The following is a 21804-nucleotide window of genomic DNA, read 5'->3' as shown; positions in this document are numbered from 1 at the left end:
CCCCCACACCCCCCACCCGTCTTGGTTTTCCCCCCTTCCCTATCAAATTTCAAATAAGATTGGTTGCTTTTAAATGAAAGCAAACCTATATTCCTAGCACTAATGAGAGAGTCAAGAGAACTCCAAGTTACAGGCCAGCCTGGACTATATAGCAAATTCTGAGTTTGTCTGGACTGAGACCAGTCTCATAAAAACCACAAATCAAACCAAAACCAAAACCAAAAATATTTTAGGACTTAATAGTCTGTGTGTGTGTGTGTGCATGGACACTCATGTGTATGCCAATCATGTGTAAAAACTCAGGGCCTGGGTAAGTTCCCTGAGCTTTTTTTGCTCAAGGCTAAGGCTCTAACACTTTAGCCACAGTTCCACGTTCAGTGTTTTGGTGGTTAATGGGAGATGAGAGCGTCTCATAGACTTTCTGCTGGACTGTTTTCCCATCATGATCATCAGTTTTCAGCCTCCTTAGTAGCTAGGATTATTTATAGGTGTGAGCCACGTGCTTAATAGTCCTAGAAAATGTTTTTCTGAGGATGGTATAAACTCGCCCCTCTCTACACCTAGCAGAAAATTTTCCTTCCTGAAAGCTGCTATGGTTTATATTGTTGACTCTGTAAAGTATGCCTGGAGGAATTTGCAAAAAGGGTGGGGAGTACTGGAAGAAAAAAAAGAGGGGCCAGGGAAGAATGAAGGGAGGGCATGTAAGATGGGTGATGAGCCAGAGCCTCTTCACCTTGAAGAGTTGCTGAAGGTAAGTGAACTACATGTGGGCCAGGAAGAAAAGTAGGATGTCTTAATGTGAGGTAATGATACCCTACAAAAAGAGGAGGAGCCATGGGATATGGGTGAAACCTAGGGAAAGTAGGTGAGGGACAGGCCTCAGGCAATGGCAGAACAAAGGCTCAGGGTTACACTGGAGGTGTCAGTGCAGCACACAGTGGAGCAACCAAGGCTATGAAAGCTTTAAGACTATGATGTGGCTCAAGCAAATGGCTTCTTACACTAGGGTGGGTGCCTCTAGAGAATGCCAAGGTCTGAATTCCCTGCAAGGTTTTGGAATCATTGGATTCATAAAAAGTGGACTGACTTGCTTTAGAGCTGAGTCTCAAATATAGCATTTAGGAAATTGGAGTAGCATTAATGATTGTTTTACTCAACCAACTTGTTTCCAACACAACTTTATCAGAAAGCACAGCGGCCTATGTCTAAAGAAGTTACTAAAGAACATCAAGAAAAACAGAACAGAATAAAAGGATGGGGACAGAGAGGGAGAAGAAAAATGAGTAGACTTTAGAAGAGAGGAGAGAGAAGTCAAGATTTTAACAGAATTAGCTTTGGTTTGGGCCAATAATGATTATACCACCATATCAAATTCACATAACTCCCAAGTGTAAGGAATTCGATTTTAAAAATCTAGTTAACATAATTAAAAAAAAAAACAAGGTCCTTAAGAGTCCTTTGCCCACACATCAGGAAAAAAAAAGGAGAAAAGAAAGAAAGAAAAAAACCAAACAATCATGTTATTCAAGCAAAACCTCAAATTGCTTTGGTAAGCCCAAACTATAGTTGAGGTAAAAACTCTTCATTCTTTCAGTAAAGAGCCAAAGGCTAAAGGAATGGGGAAGAAGACTAGAAACTGGAGAAATTATACTAACTATAAAATAAAATTAGTGGGGACATGAACTCAGTTCACAAAACTGGGTCTAAATGAAATTTTCCATATAGCCCCTGACAAGGCTCCTACAAGCACAGCATCTCTCCAGGTCTTCTCTAACAGGGAAGCTCCAGGCAGGCCTTGTTCTATCAGCATTGTTCTTTATTCCTTCAATAATTCCAGTAAGTCTTGCCCACATTACAACTGGCAAGAAGCCTTAATTTTTTTTTAAGAAGTCTTAATTTTATTTTAATGTGATTAAACCGTGAATGACAGTTATCTCTCATAATTATCTATCATGAATGTCATGGATAATCTTTATAAATAGTCATTTTTTCTGAGAAGTTTCAGTTAATTTGACTACACTGAGAAATGTATGTACATTAAAGTAAGCAAAAGTCAGTGATTACAAAAGCTGTTGACATTAAAGCAACCCTGACTCTTCCATCTGTGTAACACAAAATATTAGAAATAGAAACTTCATATTTAGTTTTACCTGCCTCTGCACCTTTACTATTAAATACTTAAACATAGCACCCTGCTTCTGACAGGAGACTTCAATTGACTTATCTACTTGCTGGAACGAAAGATAATGGGTTAAATCATCTATGTGCTAGGTGCTTAAGGAATGCTAGTGACAAATCACTAGGGACCTGTTGAACATGACTGTGTTCTTGGTACACCAGCATCTCACCTCCTACTGTGCAGGACTCTTCCTTTAAAAGGAGATGTCCTGTTGAAAGCACAAGGTGGTGGAAACCATCTCTAACCTCTTCTCCTTAACCAAATTACCCGTATATGTCTGCTGTCTGCTGTGATGGCATCTCTACCTAGAGGCAAACAGAGAGAGTCCTGTCAGCTGCACTTGGCAGCTCCTGCCTGGAATTTTCTTACTACCCTAACAAGGCAGAGAGGGAAGTCACACACATGGCTTCCACTTTTATAGTCACTCTGGTAATCACACTGTCCACCAAGCTAATGTTCTCTCACCTATCACTCACCCCAGTTCTTCATTTGGGCAACTTACACCTTAGTCAAGACAGACATACAAATGCTCTTTTAGCCAAAATGGAAAACATAAATTTCAAATAAAGTTCTATGGGGGTAGAATCAGAAAACCCAAATACACGCCAATAAAAGCAAGAAAACTCAAACACACACCAATAAAATATTACAAATAATGCAGAAGACCTGAAACATAAGCACTTGATTAATATTCATTTGGTAATGGCTTTAGAATTTAAAGAGGATACAAAAAGTCAGATTAATAAACACTGGCATTTTCTTGTTGCTGGGCACTGAACCCAAGATCTTACTCATTTGTTCACCCACTAAGCAATATCCAAATCCAAAAAGTACTCTTCATTTTCTTCTTCCTTTTCCCTTCTTCCTTCTCCTTCTCCTTCTTTTTCTTTTTGGTGGTGGTACTAAGACTTGAACTTAGGACCTGGGCCCTGTCTTTTAGCTTTCTCACCCAAGGCTAGGGTTCTGCCACTAGAGCCACATTTCCACTAAAAATATTCATATTATGTTGCAGTGCTGAGGGCTTCATACATGCTAGGCAAGTATTTTAATTACTAAGCCCCAAACATTATTTTTTAACAACTACAATTTCAAAACATAGCATTCTGATGAAAAAAATCACAAGGAAAAATGTAAATCAACACATATTAAAATCTTATAGGTAAAAATTTAAAACAAGCCAGTGTCAGTAGCTCAAACCTATAATCCTAGCTACTTGGGAGGTCAGATCTGAGGATTATGGTTTGAGGCCTGGGGAACAAAATTTGAGATACTCTTTTCTTCTATTAACCACCCAAAAGCCAGAAGTGGAACAATGGCTCTGCTGGTAGATTACTAACCTTAAATAAAATAATAATAACAATAATAATAAAGCTCAGGAACAGTACCTAAGCCCTGAGTTCCAGGTCTAAAACTAGCACATATGAGAAAATTAAAACAAATTCACTATGCGTATTACTTCTTTAATAATCTTGAATACCTCTAAAATAATAAAGTACTATTCATTTATTAAAAATCTATCTTAGCCACCTAACTTGCTAAATATTTATGAAAGTACTTTATTACTTAATTAGCTATAAAAATATAATGATTCTAAGGTGAAGAAAGCAACAATCAGAAAAAACATGAAACCAAAACCAGAAAAGCTGAAACAAGAGTCCCGTTCACAGAACAGGCAGAGATAGAAGGGAGGCAGGTGGGTGCCCATACTTCCCTCAGGGCAGGATTAAAGCTACTCACCAACCATTGCACTCACTTCCCCAGCCATAAGTGTTTCTACTGTCTCGTTGTACAGGTTCACATCAATGATGCCTTTCCGGATAGTCTCTCCTACTTTGGCTCCCAGTAGCACAGAGCCAATAGTTTCAAATATTGAAGCCAGAATGCATGCCTGTCTCAAGGTCACCACACCAGAGCCCACAGCAGTACCGAAGGAATTGGCAACATCATTTGCACCAACAGAAAATGCCAAGATGAAAGCTATAATAAAACCCAAAATGACCATCCACAAATCTCCATTCAGATTCATTCTGGAAGATGAACTCCAAGGACTTTTCTCTCACAGAAATATTTTAAATAACCAAAGCTTGAGGTTAATGAGTTTGTAACACTGAGAGTTCTTGTAAACAGTGAGTTTGCTCTGGAAAGTGCCAGGCAATGTTGGAGCTGGAACAAACTGCTAACTGTTGGTTTTCAAACTACTGTCAGTACAGTTCATTTGGTTGTGTTCAGTCAGCGGTAAAACACATTCCATATTTTTTCTCTCAGACTGGGAAAGCTGTGATGTTGCCTCCTGTAATAAGAAAGAAACAGAATAAATCAATTACCTACAGCACCTGTAACATGTTGTTCTTTCAGAAATAAATGTTTAAGTCTGCCAATAGGATCTAAATTCAGCATGGGATAGATCTAACAATAAAATTCATGGTGGATTACAATTACACCACCTTCCATATCAACCCCCCCCACAAAAAAAAAGAAACAAAAAAATAATCTGATCTCTGGAATGTCAGAGCATGCTTTCTGTCAACTGATAGTAGGCCAGCTTTATTAGGTGACATTTTTAAAGCAATTTGAAAACGTATTTGGGCATGGTTTTCAGACAACATTTGTTCATTTGCTTCAAATGAACAAAAGATAGAGAAAAGAGCCATTAAAACTGAGTATTTTCAAATATGTAGACTGTGCCCAGTTCCTTGGAACAGGGATGATGACGTCTGATTATGTGTTGCCATAGGATGTGGCCACTGTCTACCTGCATATTTACATGAGGGAACGAACCTTCTGTCTTACATCTTATGACAATCTCTGGACCATACCACTTATGGGAGAATGATGAAAGTGAGAGCAGAATGTGCTCCACAAAGAAGCAGGGAGGGCTAGAGGATGTACAAACAAACGTCTTCTCATCTGGCCTAGGAAAAAGAGAGACCTCACCATGGCTAGCAAACCCTCTGCCATCTAGCAGCTCACTACCTTGGTCCACATTCTGGCTTCTCATTACTCCCTGAAAACTCAGGGCTTTGGTACTCCAAGATTCTTGTGGCAGGGAAAGTCCTCCTGAGAGCCATACAACTCTCCTGCACCGAGGCCAGGGCTTCGAGTAAGTCATAATCAGTTTGTTGAATAAATAAGAAAGGAGCTTCCTTTTGCCATAAAACACATTTGTACGGTACAAATGTCAATAAAAACTTCATAATTGTGGTATCATGTTACTATCTAGCTAAAAGATGAAGCTTGTACTTTTTTTTCAGAATGATGCTGGCATACCATATACTACCTCATAAATATGGTTTCTTCATAAATGCTTATTGAATTAAATCAGGCTCCTGTTCCATGTCACATACACAATCACATTTTGGGCAGTCAAAAATGAAGGGTGTGTGCGTGTGAATTTTTATATTCCTTGTGATTATGGTGATGCTAACCCTGTCTGGGGTGTGGATCACTCGTGATGTCCTTACCTAGCGTGTATAATTCCCTGGGTTCAAGCCCCAGCACAGAAAAACACACAAAAAACACCCAAAGTTGATATAGTAAAACGATAGCAGGATTAACAGTAGTATAACTGATGACTCCCCCCAAACTATATAGTATTTATTTTTCAAATGAAAATAATACTAAGTCACTAAACTTACTGGACAATATGAATATCATATTACAGGCAAAGAGTTAAATAGAAAATGTACACTTTTTGTTGTTGTTGTTGTTTTTTGTTTGTTTTTTGCCAGTCCTGGAGACTGAACTCAGGGCTGAAGCACTGTCCTTGGGCTTTCCTCAAGGTAGTGCTCTACCACTTGAGCCACAGAACCACTTCTGGCTTTTCTGTATATTAGTACTGAGCAATCCAGGTCTTCATGCATGCTAGGCAAGCACTCTACCACTAGGCCAAACTCCCTGCCCTTGCTACTTTTTTAAAATCATTTTCTACAACTTTCAGCCAATGTAGTTCTAGAGATAGCAAGTAAGACAAATGAGAGATCACACTAAAGGCAAAAAAGATGACATTCAACTGAAAAATAATTGTATTACAGTATTTTGACAAGCAGAGCCAATCTTCAACTGGAAATCAAAATAAGGATGAATGTTAGCTGCACATACGCTGCCAATAGGGAAAATAAAGACATTCAATAAATTATTTCTTGGAAACTTCCTTTATGCAGTAGCTTGAAATACAATGTAAGTGAAATGAAGGTGGTCCAGGCATATATGGGATTTTTGGCACAGTGAAGGAAGCAGACACCAATCAGAGATCACATCCAGGTACACCTCCACACTGGTGATGGTGCTGAAGGACACAGATTGGGACATGAAATTTTCTCACCAAGAATTCAGACAGCTGAATTCAGAGTAGTTGAGGTCTGGCAGGTATGATGCATCAAGGTATACTGACAGCTTGAAAGTAGGATTTTGAAGGTGGAGAACAAATTAGAGGGGAAATACTGACTCATGCAATAAATGATATAGAGATAATATGTCGGTGACTAAGTGTTTGGAAGAGGAAATGCTAGATCTCTAGTTCACACCAAAATCAACAAAATATTTGAATGAACAGAAAACTTGAAACCCATTTAAAAGAAACATAATTAATTACTTAATACGATAGGAAAATCTAGATATGATACACAGGCAATTAATAAAGGGAATCAAGTTAGAGAAGTGGCTCAGGTGGTAAAGCACCTGCCTATTAAGCACAAGGCCCTGAGTTCAAGCCCCAGTCCTAACTCAAAAAACAGACAAACAAAAGGAAACAAGACAGATGGAAAATGTGGGAACAACACAGAGTATCATGTCTCTTCTACAGCAGAAACTTTCAACAGAAGTTTAGTGTTGTACAATTTTCAGTCAGTGCCTTTAGTGTCTTGGTTCTTTTTTCTTTTCTTTTTTTCCCCCCAGTCCTGTGGCTGGAACTCAGAGCCTGGGCACTGTCCCTGAGCTCTGGCTATGCTCAAGGCTAGCATTCTACCACTTGAGCCACAGTTCTACTTCAGGCTTTTTCTGTGCATGTGGTACAGAGGAATGGAAACCAGGGCTTTGTGCACGCTGGGCCAGCACTCTACCACTAGGCCACACTCCCAGCCCAATGCCTTGGCTCTTTCCAACTCCCCTCAAGGACTTTTCTAGAAACAAAACAAAATTACTGCATAAAACACAAAAAATGCTGAAATTTCTTCACTCACTATCCAACAAGGAAGTCTTCTACATGGCTATAATTCATAGGAAAAAAAGTCACAAGATATTCCTCATTTTTCAAATATCACATAATTTCTGCATTTGAGGAACAGTAAACCTGTCTTATTCATTGACTTATTACATGCAGTTTTGATGGCAAGTATGGTTTAAAAAAGTTAAAAAGTCAAAAGAAATTTCAAAGAGGAAAGTTTTTAGTTTCCATATGTGTATTGTGCAGCTCAGTTGATACAATGAAGCTTTCAGTCAATCCTGTGTTATTAGTTGTGTTTAAATTGTGTTATCTATCATTTATGTCCTTTATTTTGTGAAAATATGCCTTCCCAAAGGCAAATGGTGCTCACAAAGCAAGGTAAAAGTGAGTATGTTTAAGTGACAAAGGGAAAACTTGAGATCTTTTCCCGCTTAGGCTGAAAAAAGAAACATTTGTTCATATTGCCCAGAAAAGAGAACTCCAGGTTCATTCCTGTCCAGCAGGCAGTACTGGCTGCACTAGCCCAGGCAAATCGCCTAAATGCCTGTCTGAGAAATGGGGCATATGGGACATAACCACTGGTTATGTATATGGCACAAGTGTTAACATGGCAGCTTTAGTATCATTAGCAAACAAAGCCCCGGGTATGGTCAGGAGTTGGGGCCTAATCCTTTGCCAGTAAATGAGCTGTTGAACCTGGTGACTCACACGCACGCTCTGACTCTAGTTTCATCATAATGGAGATGGCGATGGCCCATATTCTTCACAAAATTACTGTGAAGATCAAATCTAATTATGTACAAATGTTTTGTACGTTGTGGTGTGCCTCAAGTGACAGGGCTTCACTGCAGACATAAGAAAAACAAGGACCTGAGCCCTCTTAATCCATGTCCCTTCCTCCTAGCTACACAATACCCAGGTACCTCCCCTATTCCTGCTCTAATTCCTCCATGTAAAAATTCTGGATTTGTCATTGGCTAAAGAGAGACACACTTATCAGGGAGATGGTGGCTCATGCATATAACCCTAGCTATTCAGGAGGCCGAGATCTGAGGATGACGGTTCAAAGCTAGCCCTGGCACAAAAGTCCATGAGACTCTTATCTCCAATTAACCACCAGAAAACCAGAAGTGGTGCTGTGGCTCAAATGTTAGAGCCCTAGCCTTGAGCTGAGGGCTCAGGGACAGTGTCCAGACCCAGAGTTTAAGCCCTACGACTGACCTCCCCCCCCAAAAAAGTGACACACTTTCTCAGGGGTGGAGGGAGTTGAAGAGATTAATATAAAAAGGCCTACTCCCCCCACAATGGCACTCAAAATGGAAAGCTATATCAGAAGGTATCAGCCGTTTCTTATAAAAACAAATCTTATGCTGACTATATAACCCAGGAACTTCCTAGTGATGAATATTCATTCCAGACAAATGAAGACACTTGTCTACACAGGAAACTTTCAGTCTGTATCCTAAGTATGGAGGTGGTTTTACTGCTGTACATATCTGTCAAAACTAATGAAACTAAACACTTAGAACAGAGAGCTTTATTATATACAAGTCAGACCTCAATAAAACTGATCTGATAATAATACTGGTCAACAAAGGTAATATTTGCTTTTGTACTATATTGCAATCATTTTTCCCCCATTAGTAAAGCCCCCATAGGTTACTGTACCACATAAAAGGGGAAAATAGTTCTTTCAAAGAAAAAGAGAACCTTCTACTCAAACACAATAAAACTAGTTTCTTTAACCAACCAATATAGGCCCATGGACAGGAACAGGTCACCACACCATATTTAAACAGCAGTATTAGGGGCGAAGGGCAAATGCAGATCAACAGCCAAGAAACTGCCATAACATTGCAAGCATGCCATTCTACAGGAAGGGGTCCACAGTATAACTCCTCCAAGGCTGGAGATGAGAGCTGGACCTGACTTTAGAACTTCTGCCATGACAATTCTTCAACACAGCATCTGAGAATGCCAAAGATGCAAACACACATATTAACATTTAGGGTGAACTGTACAAACACCAGCTGGAAATTACTCCGGTAGGGGTCATAGATGGAATATTTTGTACATCTCGATTTGTGGTCCCTTCATCTACCAAGTGCTTCAAAAAAGTCACTTAGAGTTTGAGAATGACAAATTACAACAAAAGTGTCACTTTTATGGACAACTCCTAACACCAACTCTAAAATTAGTTCTGGAAAGGTTCTACAGTGCTGTAGGGAACATTTTGTAATGCTATCACCCAAGAGTAGTTAGAAATGGTAAAGATACCGGGTGTAGTGGCTCACATCTGTAATCCTAGCTACTCAGGAGGCTGAAATCTGAGGATCAAGGTTTAAAGCCAGCCCAGACATAAAAGAACCTGAGACTCTTTATCTCCAATTAACCTCTAGAAAACAGGAAGTGAGGCTTGGCTCAATGGTAGCCTTGAGCTGAAGTGCTCAAAGACAATGCCCAGGCCCAGGGGTAGGGCAGTAGCCTTGAGCTGAAGAGCTCAGAGACAGTGCCCAGACCAAGTTCAAACCCCATGACGTACCCTCCCCCCAAAATAGTATAGGCAATTCTAAGGAACAGCTTTATGTCATATAGGAAATGGTTTTCATAAACTTGCCAAAACTGGGTCAGATGAGTCACAGTTCTGGAATCTATATTTAAAAAGGAATATCCAGCATAGTGGTCTTTACGGCATTAACCTCAAACATTAAAGAACACATGCAAATAATTCTAAATATGGGCAAATATTGGTGTGAAAGATGTTTACTGCAATGTCATTAAAGAGAAAACATTTAAGAAAATACTGCCAACTTACGGAGATGAAAAATTAATCACTGAAATAAGACATACTATATAGCTGGGTGCTGGTGGCTCATGTCTATAATCCTAATTACTCAGGAGGCTAAGAGGATTATGGTTCAAAGCTACCCAGAGCACGAAAGTCCTTAAGACTCTCATCTCCAATTAACCACCAGAAAACCAGAAGTAGTGCTATGGCTCAAGTGGCAGAGTGAGCCTTGAGCTGAAGAGCTCAGGGGCAGCGCCCAGGCCCAGAGTTCAAGCCCCATGACTGTCAAAAAATAAACATTAAAAAAAAAGATTCTATGAATTCTTCATGACATATGAATCCTAAGTGAAAATTATTTGTTTAAAACAATGATATCAAGAGGTAAATAGCAGTTGTATGTGTGGATGCATACTTGTGATCCTAGCTACTCTTGAAGTGTAGGAATGTCCCAGTCCAAGGCTAGCCTAGGCAAAATGGAAGATTCTATTAAAAACACCTCAAAGCAAAAAGGACTGGGCATATGGCTCAGGTGCTTGATCAACTGCTTTGCAAGTGTGAGAACAGGAGAGACAAGTGAGTGAACGAACTGCCATAGCACTGTGAATGCAGTTCTATCTCAAATGTATTTGAGAGTTCATCTATAAGGCTGAAGAATTCTTTACTGTTTTTTTGGGGGGGGGCGAGGGGTGGTGGCATTATCTAAACTTTCCTACTTTAATTACTGCTTTTATTAAAGGAAGACCATTCAACACTACAAGGAAAGTCATTAAAAAAAAATTAGGAATATCTAACCTTGCCTGGCTTCTCCCCTTACCCTGCACTTTGAAGGATCTGCAAGGTCTTAGTCACACATGAGCCTTTTCTCACACCCTTCTTCTTTCTTATGCTCCTCTTGAGGTTTAGATAATGTCAGAACCAAAGTGAATAAAACTTGTCTTTCTAGTGCCAAGAACTTTGCAGGTATTTTCTTTTTATCATTAAAGTAGTATTTGAGGTTGATGCCTACAAGAAGCAACCTATAATTTACTCTTTTTATTTCTTGTTCCAGCTCACAGAATTAGAGGATCACAGAACATCCCAGTTTAAGGGGTCCTCAGACACCCTCTGGTCCAGTTTTGGTCATTTTGAAGATATGCTGGTCATAAGTGAAGGTGAAAATGAATCTTCAACTGCATTCTTCAAGCACAAAGTTAGTACTATGCCAGTCATGCAAAACTAGGCAGTGATATTTCCATTTGACATTCACAGATCTTTTTCTTTTTCTTTTTCCAGATGCTTTTGCTGTGTGAACCCTGACCTCACCCTTGATCTCTTGATCCTCCTGTCTCCTTCTCGAGTGCTAAGATTACAGGTGTATGTCACTCCTAGCTGACAAGCCATTAAAAAATATTATTCTTAAGTAATTGTACAAAGAGGTTTCAATAGAAACAAGTCAGTCTTGATGATAGTGGTTCCTATCTAGGAAGTTAAGATCCTGGCTTAAGCTGGGGTAGGAGGAGAGAGACTACAGGGTGAGGATGAAGAGGATGGATTACAAAGATGGATAGAGCCTTTGTCCTTGGAAACGATCAAGGTCATATGATGGCTTCAAGTCCTGTCCAACTATTATTCTACAGCAACTAGAAACCACAGGATTGGGAAGAGGCCGTTTAGCCTGGAACTGAGAACCACAAGATTATCCGGTGGGGAGAGTGCTGGAAATTTTTTATCCTTCTTCCAAGAGCACAATGATGGCCTTGGTGAACTGATGGAAGGTGAACAAAACTTATTTTGTGCCATCTAAAGTTCTAATTCAGACCCTGAAGGCTTGTACCCTTTTCATCCCTGGCCTCACTCATGATATAATCTTGCCATCTTCCCTCCTTCTCTCCTTTCCTCCCCAGCCTCACTCCTGCTACCTTTCCTCCTTCTGACATTTAGGTTTGGTGTTATTTTGATATTTCCACCCAGCCTGGCCCTTTCCTCCCTGGGAAGGATTGCATAAATCGATTGAGCAAATATATATATTTTATAATTAATTTATTTTTTTTGGCAGTCCTGGGGCTTGAAACTCAGGGCCTGGGCACTGTCCTTGACACTTCTGCTCAAGGCTAGTGCTCTGCTACATGAGCCACAGTACTACTTCTAGCTTTTTCTGAGTACGTGGTACCAAGGAATCAAACCTAAGGCTTCCTGCATGGTAGGCGAGCACTCTACTACTAGGCTATACTCCCAGTTTCACAAATATATTTTAATAGATAAGATAATAAACAAAACAAGATAAAGTCAAGGGGTCAGCGTGATTTGGCATATGGAAAATTTAGAAGGTACTATATGACTTAATGGAAAATATTTTACAAGTTGAAAGTCTGCCCCAGGAAAGGAAAGGGCACTAGAGGTGTTAGTGGACTACTGTAAACAAGTAGGGTTTTATTTATTTGCAGTACTAGGGTTTGAACTTAGGGATTTGTGCTTGCTAAAATGGGGTTCAAAGCCGGAAATGTTGGCTCACACCTGTAATCCTAGCAGGAGGCTGAGATCTGAGGACCAAGGTTCAAAGCCAGCCCAGGCACAAAAGGACCTGAGACTCTTATCTCCAATTAACCTCTAGAAGTGGGGCTTGGCTCAAGGGTAGGGCAGTAGTAGCCTTGAGCTGAAGAGCTCAGGGACAACACCCAGCCTGAGTTCAAGCCCCGTGTCCCATAAAAACAAATAAAATAAAATGGTGCTTTACTACTTAAACCTTGTCCCTAACCCCCCCCCCAAAAAAAAAAACAAAAACCAAAACTTTAAATTTGTTCTTTCTCAAATCTGAGGGTATAGCACAAAGAAGCAGTCTTTCACAGGAGGTAAAACTAACTGTATTGCCACTACATTCTGACGTGAACCTCCATAGAAAATGAGGCATTACCTGCAGTGAAGGTTTAAAATTGATTGCTACCTTACAGGTCTATTTTAGGTTCAATGCTGCTTGAAAGCAAAGTTTAAGAATGAGGGCCGGGAGTTTGGCCTAGTAGTACAGTACTTGCCTAGCATGCACGAAGACCCGGGTTCGATTCCTTGGTACCACATACATAGAAAAAAGCCAGAAGTGGGCTGAGGCTCAAGTGGTAGAGCTCTAGCCTTGAGGAAAGCCCAAGGACAGTGCTAAGGCCCTGAGTTCAAGCCCCAGGACTGGAAACAAAAAAAAAGAATGACTAGCCTGCCAGGGTGTGGTGGCTCACGACTGTAATCCTACCTACTCAGGAGACTGAGATCTGAGGATCAAGGTTCAAAGCCAGCCTGGGCACAAAAGACCTTGAAACTTTTATCTCCAATTAATCACTAAAAGTGGGGCTATGGCTCGAGGGGTAGGGCGGTAGCCTTGAGCTGAAGAGCTCAGGGACAGTGCCCAGGCCCATAGTTCAAGCCCCATGACCCACCAAAAATGAATGAAAGAAAGAAAGAAAGAAAGAAAGAAAGAAAGAAAGAAGGAAGGAAGGAAGGAAGGAAGGAAGGAAGGAAGGAAGGAAGGACGGACGAAAGAATAGCCAAGTTTTATACATAGATTCTCACTCTAAAACAGAAAAAGCCGGTCAACATGTCTTTCTACCACCTTCCCTTTTCGTATACACCATTGATGGACTCCCCTGACCCTCCATTTTCATTCAGTACCCAAAACAGATTGATTTTCACAAACAAACTGCCTAACATGAAACTTCTGTCAACTGGCAAACCTAGGATCACTTGTTCCAGTGCTGTGCTCTGGAGTGTGAGGCTGCTTGGCCAAGTTCCAAGAGCTATACTGGGGAAATACTTTCCTCTCAGCCACAGCTTAAAATGGAACTATGCATGTAAGTAGATATCTTGGTTCTTATTTATTTGCTGATTTTGTTCTGATGATTTAAGGAAGGGCTCAATAAAAACACAGATGTAACTTGTAAAACCTTGATTCCTGATATAGTCACATATTCTATTAGTGCAATGCTAATATAAATAGTTTGTGATTTTCTTAAATATTTTCCATGCTTGACTTAGAGTTCTACATTTCTATTCTCATACCAGCTATACTGGAGACCCATAAGCGTTTGTTTGACCTTACCTTCCAAGAATGGGATTAGCTAAAAATAATACAAGATAGTTTATAAGATTTCTTTGAAAATCACTTCCTCATCCCAAGAGGAAGGCTGATATTTAACTACATTCCATCAAGAACTGGTTTCCTAGGCCTCTATTTTCCATTTCTGACTTACAATGAGGGAAAGTGGCCCTGATGTAAATATTAAGACCTAGTTACTAAAAAGATAGTAACTAGAAAGCAAACAGATATTAGCTACTTTTTTCATGGTATTTAATGTAAGGTTAAAAAACAAAATATATGATTATTATTTTATCACTATCTAATTAATTACCTATTGGGAACTTTTTTGCCTAGGGGAGATTCAAATCACTACACTTAGTATTACTTCCTTCAGTCTAAATTACTTCTTTCGGTATTTCTTATGAAGAAGACTCCCTAGCAATGGATTTTCTATTCTTATGTAGTTGGGAATGATTTTGTCTCTACCACTTCTTGTATGGTAGAATAGGGATTGAACTCAAAGCTCTGTGCTTGCTCTACTGTTTGAATTATGACTTCAGCACTTTTTGCTCTGGTCATTTTTAAGAGAAGGTCTTGCTTTTTTCCCAGGCTGGGTTAGAATAATTTTCTAACTTGTATTTCTAACTGCAATTGTGGCTAAGGTAAGAAGCACCTGCCACACTGCCCAGATTTTTCTGTTGAGATGGGATCTTGTGAACTTTTTGCCTAGGCTTACCTTGAACCTCAATGCTCCAAGTAGCAGTAGCTGGGATTACAGACAAGAGCCACTACTATTTGCCTCCATCATTTCTGAAAAGAGAGCTCTGCTGGCTATGGGATTCTTACAATTTTTTTTTGGCCAGTCTTGGGGCTTGAACTCAAGGCCTGGGCACCATGCTTGGGCTTTCTCAAGGATAGCGCACTACCACCTGAGCCACAGCATCAATTCCAGCTTTTTCTGTGTAGGTGGTACTGAACAATTAGACGCAGGGCTTTGTGCATGCTAAGTAAGCACTCTACCACTAGGCCACACACCTGGCCCCTCTTATAACTCTTTTACAAGTCCATATTATTTATTGTCTTCGGATTTGCTTCTGAGCAGAGGAGAGGAGATAGCCATCTTGGAACTCTACTGTACGAAGAAAGTTCATGATTTATAATATATTCTCCCACCCTGGAGGCAGGCTTTCTTCTTCCATTATTTCCTTGATACACAGAAGTTTTTAACTCAGATGTAGCCCAATATTTTATCTTCTGTTATATTCTATGCTTTTAGGTATCACTTCTCTATTTGGCTGTAATTTCTACCTCTTTATAATAGTCACTATTTGATAAACCATTGTCACCCTACCTTCTTTTAAGTAGGGTTTTTCTTGATAATGGCTAACTTGAAATCTTTGTCTAAAAAGTTCAGTATCTGAACTCTCTCAAAAATATTCACAATTGGCTCTCTACCATGCAGTTTCTTTTCTTCTTTCCTTCCTTCCATCCCTCCCTTGTTTTCTTTGCTTTCTTCTTTCCCTCCCTCCCTCCTTTCCTATTTCTATTTTATTTTCTCTCACTCTTTTTTAGTATAAGAAATTGAACTCAGAGCCTCCAGATTGTAAGACAAGCACTCCACCCCTTGAGTCCACCAATCCATGCATTTATCCAGCAATTCTGCTTACTAAGACCCTCAATACCCAGAATCCTGCTATTCTTATTTGAAATCGTATTTGTCAGAACCAATTCTGTGAAGCTTATCTCCCTGATAGTGTAGCCACTGCTAGCCCTGCTCAGATTTTGTCCTTTGTTTTTATATTTCAGTTTGGCTTACTAGGGATCACCATGAGACTACATAAACTACTTATTAATCAAAGTTTTCTTAGTTTCTTTTGCCAGTTTGCAACCTTTCCTATGGTATATATGGCTTACAGATGACACTCAAATTTAGGGAGACAGAGGTGTAAGAGTGATCTGCACACAAAAGGAAGCACCTTTTGATAACTGGAATTATTCTGTATTTTGTCTGAGGTAGTGGCATTAAAAACCTGTGAATGTGTAAGTCAGGTAACTAGTGGCTCAGCCCTATAATTCCAGTCAGACAGGAGGCTAAGATCTGAGATTCAAGGTTCAAAGCCAGCCTGTGCAAATGAGTCTGTTTTTTTGTTTTGTTTTGTTTTTTTAGCTAGTCCTGGGGCTTGAACTTAGGGCCCAAGTGCTATCCTTAGGTTTTCCTCAAGGTTATTACTCTGTCACTTGAGCCACAGCATCACTTCCAACTTTTCTATGTATGTGGTACCAAGGAATCAAACCTGGGTCTTTGTGCATGCTAGGCAAGCACTCTACCACTAGACCAGACTCCCGGCTCTAGTCTGACATTTTTTTTTTTTTTTTAGTTTTAACATTTTTTTTAATGTTTTACTATAAATGAAAATTAAGATGCCACAAAAGTATGATTATGAAGCTCATTCTGTAGGGGACACTCACAAAGGTTATCCATAGCGAGATAATTTTATTGACACCAGTCACCTACCATCTGAAATTTCACTTTTAAAACAAATTTAAGGAGGCACTGGATACTGATGAACTTTCAGCCAGGGAATATAGAAGATTAACAGATTTACAGGTGCTTCAAATCTCCACAAACACATAGCTTTACAGAAATAAGCCTAAAAGCAGGACTGTCAGGCCATGTTGAAGCATGCTTTTGAGAGGCAATCTGCAATTTTAGGATGTTTGAACACACTGTTTCTCCTCCTGGATAATTTCCTTTAGAGGAAGAATTTTTTTCCCCTCAGTAATAGTTTTCTTCAGTTGACTGGAGGCCTGGTGACTCCTGCAACGGCCTCGCTGGCACCGGGCAGGTGGGGTAAGTCTGTGAGATTCTTATTTCCAATTAATCACATGTGTGTGCGCACACAGGTCTGTATATACATATACCCTGTCCATGTATAAAAGCTCAGAGATACACACTAGAAAAAGTAAATGTGCGATAGTAAATTTAAAAGGAAATGTAACCAGTACTTGTCTGTTCTTATACTGCTGGACTCACTTTGATCATTGAATTCCTAAAAGTCAATTGAAAAAACAAGATCCTTTCAGATCACAATAAAGTCAGGCTTTTCAAAACATCCTTTTAATACTTACTAGTGGATATGATAATGTCAAGCTCTTGTACCTGGTAAATACAAGTTAGTTAATTGCTACAGACAAGCCTAACAGAGCCTGAAGACATTACAATTCACAGAATAAGGAAAACCTAACCAAATGTAAATGACAGTAGAGATGGCCAAAATTAGGCCTGACAGAAAGAGGCAAGTGGCCGGACACTTTCCCTGCTAAGTCCCCAGGGGTGCTTCACTCTGCCCAGAAGACTGGGACACAAAACGACAACACATCCTAGCAGTTCTCTTTTCCAGTTCCAGCTGCCACTTTAATTTCAAGTCAAGTCTACAGCAATTACTCTTTTGTAAAACTCTTTTTAGCTAAGGAACTCAGTTAAAACTCCTAACCTACTGTTAAGCACGTTCAACACTTTTGCTTTCAGACAAAAATGGCCCAAAACAAAGGCAAATGAAAAAAGAAATAAGCTAGAAGAAAAAAGCTCAATCCAAATCTTTAAACAGAAATTCACTCATTTCCTTCTCCTACAAATGTCATATATATATATATATATGTATATTTATGTGCATGTATACAGGCACCCCCCCCCACACACACACATGCAAGAATGGAAAATGGTCAGAAGAAAACTCGAAGATCCAGCTCCCTGAGTTCCAGAAATCACTTCCTGATGAAAAACAAAGGCCAAGCCAACATATAGATAGGAGATTCCTGTCAGTTTCTACAGGTATTTTGGCTAAATTTGAGGTTATTAGCCCAGTTGAAAGTATATTAAGTTCAGTCTCTATCTAAGGCTCTGTGTCCAAAACAAACCTGATAACAGGCTCAGCTTCACTGTAGGTCCAGGCTCAGGGGCAGACTCTAGAGTGAATCCCTTAAGATAGCCCATCCAGCATGTTTTCTCATACATGTCTGCACAAAACAAGCTGGAGGGGTACGACTGTTTTTGCTTAAGATGTCATTAAATCACCAGAGCCAATACTACTACTCCTATATAACCTTCTGATGAAGGCCACATGCCATAGAATTATCCTGGTGGTATTTTTGGCAGAAATAATTGAGAGTCAGAACTCGTTTTTTGCACTTGGTTCCCGCTTACTACTTTGCACTTAAGATGCTGAACTATGGCCTCTTTCCAAATTTAAATGGATAACCTAACACTGGAAGAACTGTTTCAATTGGAACCTAACACTGGAAGAACTGTTTCAATTGGCCTAAAAATATGCTGGATTCCAGCTGTCTTCCATTACTCTTCAAATACTACTAAAATATGATATCCTGGCCACCTTGAGATCAGACTTAAATTCATTTAAGATTCAGAATAGCAGTGAGTTCAGACCCTGGCTGCAATCTTGAGTGTGGCAGAATTAACTTTTATCAATCAATCAAGGCCACACATCAGTTTGTATGGGTAACACTTCAATTTTTAAATGATAAAAACAGTACTGCTGCTATAAAAATTTGTAAATGGTATTGCATTATAGGTAAGCAAAATACATTATTTAACTATACATTATTATTTTAGGAATATTTTATAGAATTATTAGGTGAATATTCTTATACAGTCTAATAAGTAAAAGGCTTATTTCCCCAGACTTTTCCTTTACATTTAATTTTTTCTCATAAGAATTATAATGAGACAAATTATAATGAGACAAACTAGCTACTTTCATTTTTAATGGTATAAATGTGAACTATCAATATACTGACTTTCGTTCTCTAGAAGGAATATTTAGAACAAATGGCTACTCAATAATTTCTCTCTACACAGAAATGAGAATAGTCTTTCGGGGTGGGACTGACTGGATGACCCTCCACTGAGCTGTGTTCCCCGGTGCTGACCATGGCCTTTTGACTGCTAGCATTAAGAATTGGCTTATATGTACATTTGGAATTTTCCCTATTCAATACTTCGTCATTGCAGCTTCACAGGTTAGGTAGTTTTTGGTTTTTTTTGTTTGTTTGTTTGTTTTTTTTTTTTGGTCGGTCGTGGGGTTTGAACTCTGGGCTTGCACGCTGTCCCTGAGCTACCACTCTACCACCTGAGCCATAGTGCCACTTCCACAGGTTAAGTTTCACATCAATTATTTGTTTTCAGAAACTCATTCATTGCTTTAAAAAATCAGCTCTGGCTGTGGGATAGTGTCTCACACCTGTGACCCTAGCTATTCAGTCAGCTGAGATCTAAGAGTCCAAGTTTAAAGCCAGACCAGGCATAAAAGTCTGTGAGACTTTTATCCCCAATTAATCAACAGAAAGCTGGAAGTGGAGCTGTGGCTCAATTGGTAGAGCATCAGCCTTACATGAAAAAGTTAAGGGACAGTACTTTGGTCCTGAGTTCAAGCCCCACACAGACAAAAAATCAGCTCTACATATACTCTGGATTGGTGATACATCTTAGTGTGCATTATGCTCCCAGGGTGTCACATACTCTGAAATATGTATGCTATGAAGTACCAGTCTATGCAGTTTGATGTCTGAAAGTTCGGTTTCCTCAAGTAAAACAAGATCCCAGGACTGAGTACTACCATTACAAATTGCTTGCTACTTTCACTTGTCTCCTTACAAGGCAAAGTAAAATTTAAGCCAGATTGTCTATACCTGTTTTTTCTCACTTTAAGGACTTTTTCATTCTCTCACAAGATGTGATTAACTATATCTATAAAAGACACAGATTCTACCTATTCAAATTTCAAGTGTTAAAATACTAGGGCCACAGTTCCTTGGCTAAGGGAGGACATAATTTTTTTTTTGGACACAGCAATGCGTTAACTTGTGTGATACTTTTAAAATAGTGCTGGCAAAAAACTTGTCCTCAGAGAACCCTTTTTTTCTGTGTACCACAAAAAGCTTCTATGGTATGAAGTGTTACACAAAGTATAACAAATAAGCACAATCTCAGTAGCTTTGTTTTCAATCCAAAACAATTCCCTCAAAAAGATCCAAGAATAATATATAAAGGGCAAAAAAAATCACTAAATTATGATACATTTACATGGTGAACAAAAGAGTAACATTGGTGGGGAAGGGAGGGGATGGATTTAGGAGTTACTATTTTCATGGAAGGGTAAGAACTGCCACCTTCCTGAATGTCTAGATAACTCACAACATAGGGAAAAAATTCCTGCTGGCCTTGGACACAAACTGAATAAGTTTACATTTTTTTTTTTGTACTAGTTGCCTCTGGTGTGACTCATTGGGCTATTTGCTGTAGAAATAAAAATGTCAATGGATATTGACATTGCTGTCCTTCCAGCAGAGACAGCATGAAGAGACAATCCATATACAGTTAGGTTGTTTTGTTGCTTCTACTTCTAGAGTGTAAGATGGCATTCCCCATGTCAATGTTGATGAATGGTTCCTGCAGGTAAGTAAGTCACCTCACCTACTAATTCTAAGTGACAGAGTAACTTAGAGAGGTGTCCTCCTCAGGCTGCTGTCTTCTGAAATGCACTTTGTGAGTTGGAAAACTGTGACCTAAAATGATGGCAGGCTAATGTCAAGGGTCAAGAGATAGCCTGTTTTGATTATTTGCTAGTTCTGCCTAAATTTCCCTTCAGGTGGCTACCATGAAGCTCAATAGGAAGGGAGAGTATATTCGGCAATCCTGCCAAAACAGAGAGAGCAGCCTATACTTGAGAGGGCAAAACTGCTATTCCCACGCTACCTCACTGTATTCTAATTTTAAATGGTGTTGTCAGAGCTGAGGATATAGCTTTGTGAGAGCATGCTTGCCTAGAATGTATAAATCCATGAGTTCTAATTCCAACATTGCTAGAAAATTTCAAAGAGAAAAAGAAAAAAAAAAAGCAGGTATTAAGCCGGGTGCCAATGGCTGTAATCCTAGCTACTAAGGAGGCTAAGATCCAAGGATCACAGTTCAAAGCCAGCCTGGGCACAAAACAGTCACTGAGACTCTTATTTCCAATTAATCACCAGAAAACCGGAAGTGGTCCCATGGCTCAAGTAGTAGAGCCCTAGACTTGAGCTGAAGAACTCAGAGACAATGTCTAGGCCCAGAGTTCAAACCTCAAGAGCGACAAAAGAAAGAAAGAGAGGGGGGGAGGGAAATGGGTACCAAGACATGTGAAAGGGTATCAATGTATGTGAATTAATGCACCTTCTATCTGGCAAATATCATGTAACCCTTTTACTAATTACAATAAAAAAAAAAGAATAACCAGGTGAAAAAAAAAAGAAAGAGAGAAGAGAATGAGAGAGAGAAAGAGGGAAGGATAGAGGGGTGGAGAGAGAGGGGAGAGAGGGGGGAAAGGGAGAGAGGGAGAGAGGGAGGGAGGGAGGGGAAGAGGGGGAGAGAGGGGGAGAGAGGGAGAGAGAGGGAGAGAGAGGGGGGAGAGAGAGAGAGAGAGAGAGAGAGAGAGAGAGAGAGAGAGAGAGAGAGAGAGAGAGAGAGAGAGGGAGGGAGAGGGAGGGAGAGAGAGAGGGGGGGGTATTCATCTATATTACCAAATTCAGGGAAGAAAAATTGCAAAATGTTCTTAGTGAATAATTAATCTCTAAGTGACAAAAAG

General features: G+C 39.7%; 1 protein-coding gene across 6 annotated transcripts in view; it reads right to left on the bottom strand.

Annotated features, from left to right (window-relative positions):
* Slc20a2 (solute carrier family 20 member 2) overlaps positions 1 to 21804 on the bottom strand; it is a 103442-nt gene that overhangs the window by 40889 nt on the left and 40749 nt on the right. For all 6 annotated transcript variants that reach the window (XM_090353852.1, XM_090353846.1, XM_090353848.1 and 3 more), the window contains one exon: positions 3917 to 4469. In XM_090353852.1, coding sequence (XP_090209978.1) covers positions 3917 to 4205 — 289 coding nt within the window. In that variant the 5' untranslated portion in view covers positions 4206 to 4469. The remainder of the gene's footprint in view (positions 1 to 3916; positions 4470 to 21804) is intronic.

The sequence above is a fragment of the Megascapheus bottae genome, chromosome 20 (assembly GCF_031878675.1).
Source record: "Megascapheus bottae isolate mThoBot1 chromosome 20, mThoBot2.hap1, whole genome shotgun sequence".
Taxonomy (NCBI): Eukaryota; Metazoa; Chordata; class Mammalia; order Rodentia; family Geomyidae; genus Megascapheus; species Megascapheus bottae.
This window is presented reverse-complemented; position numbering and strand designations above follow the sequence as displayed.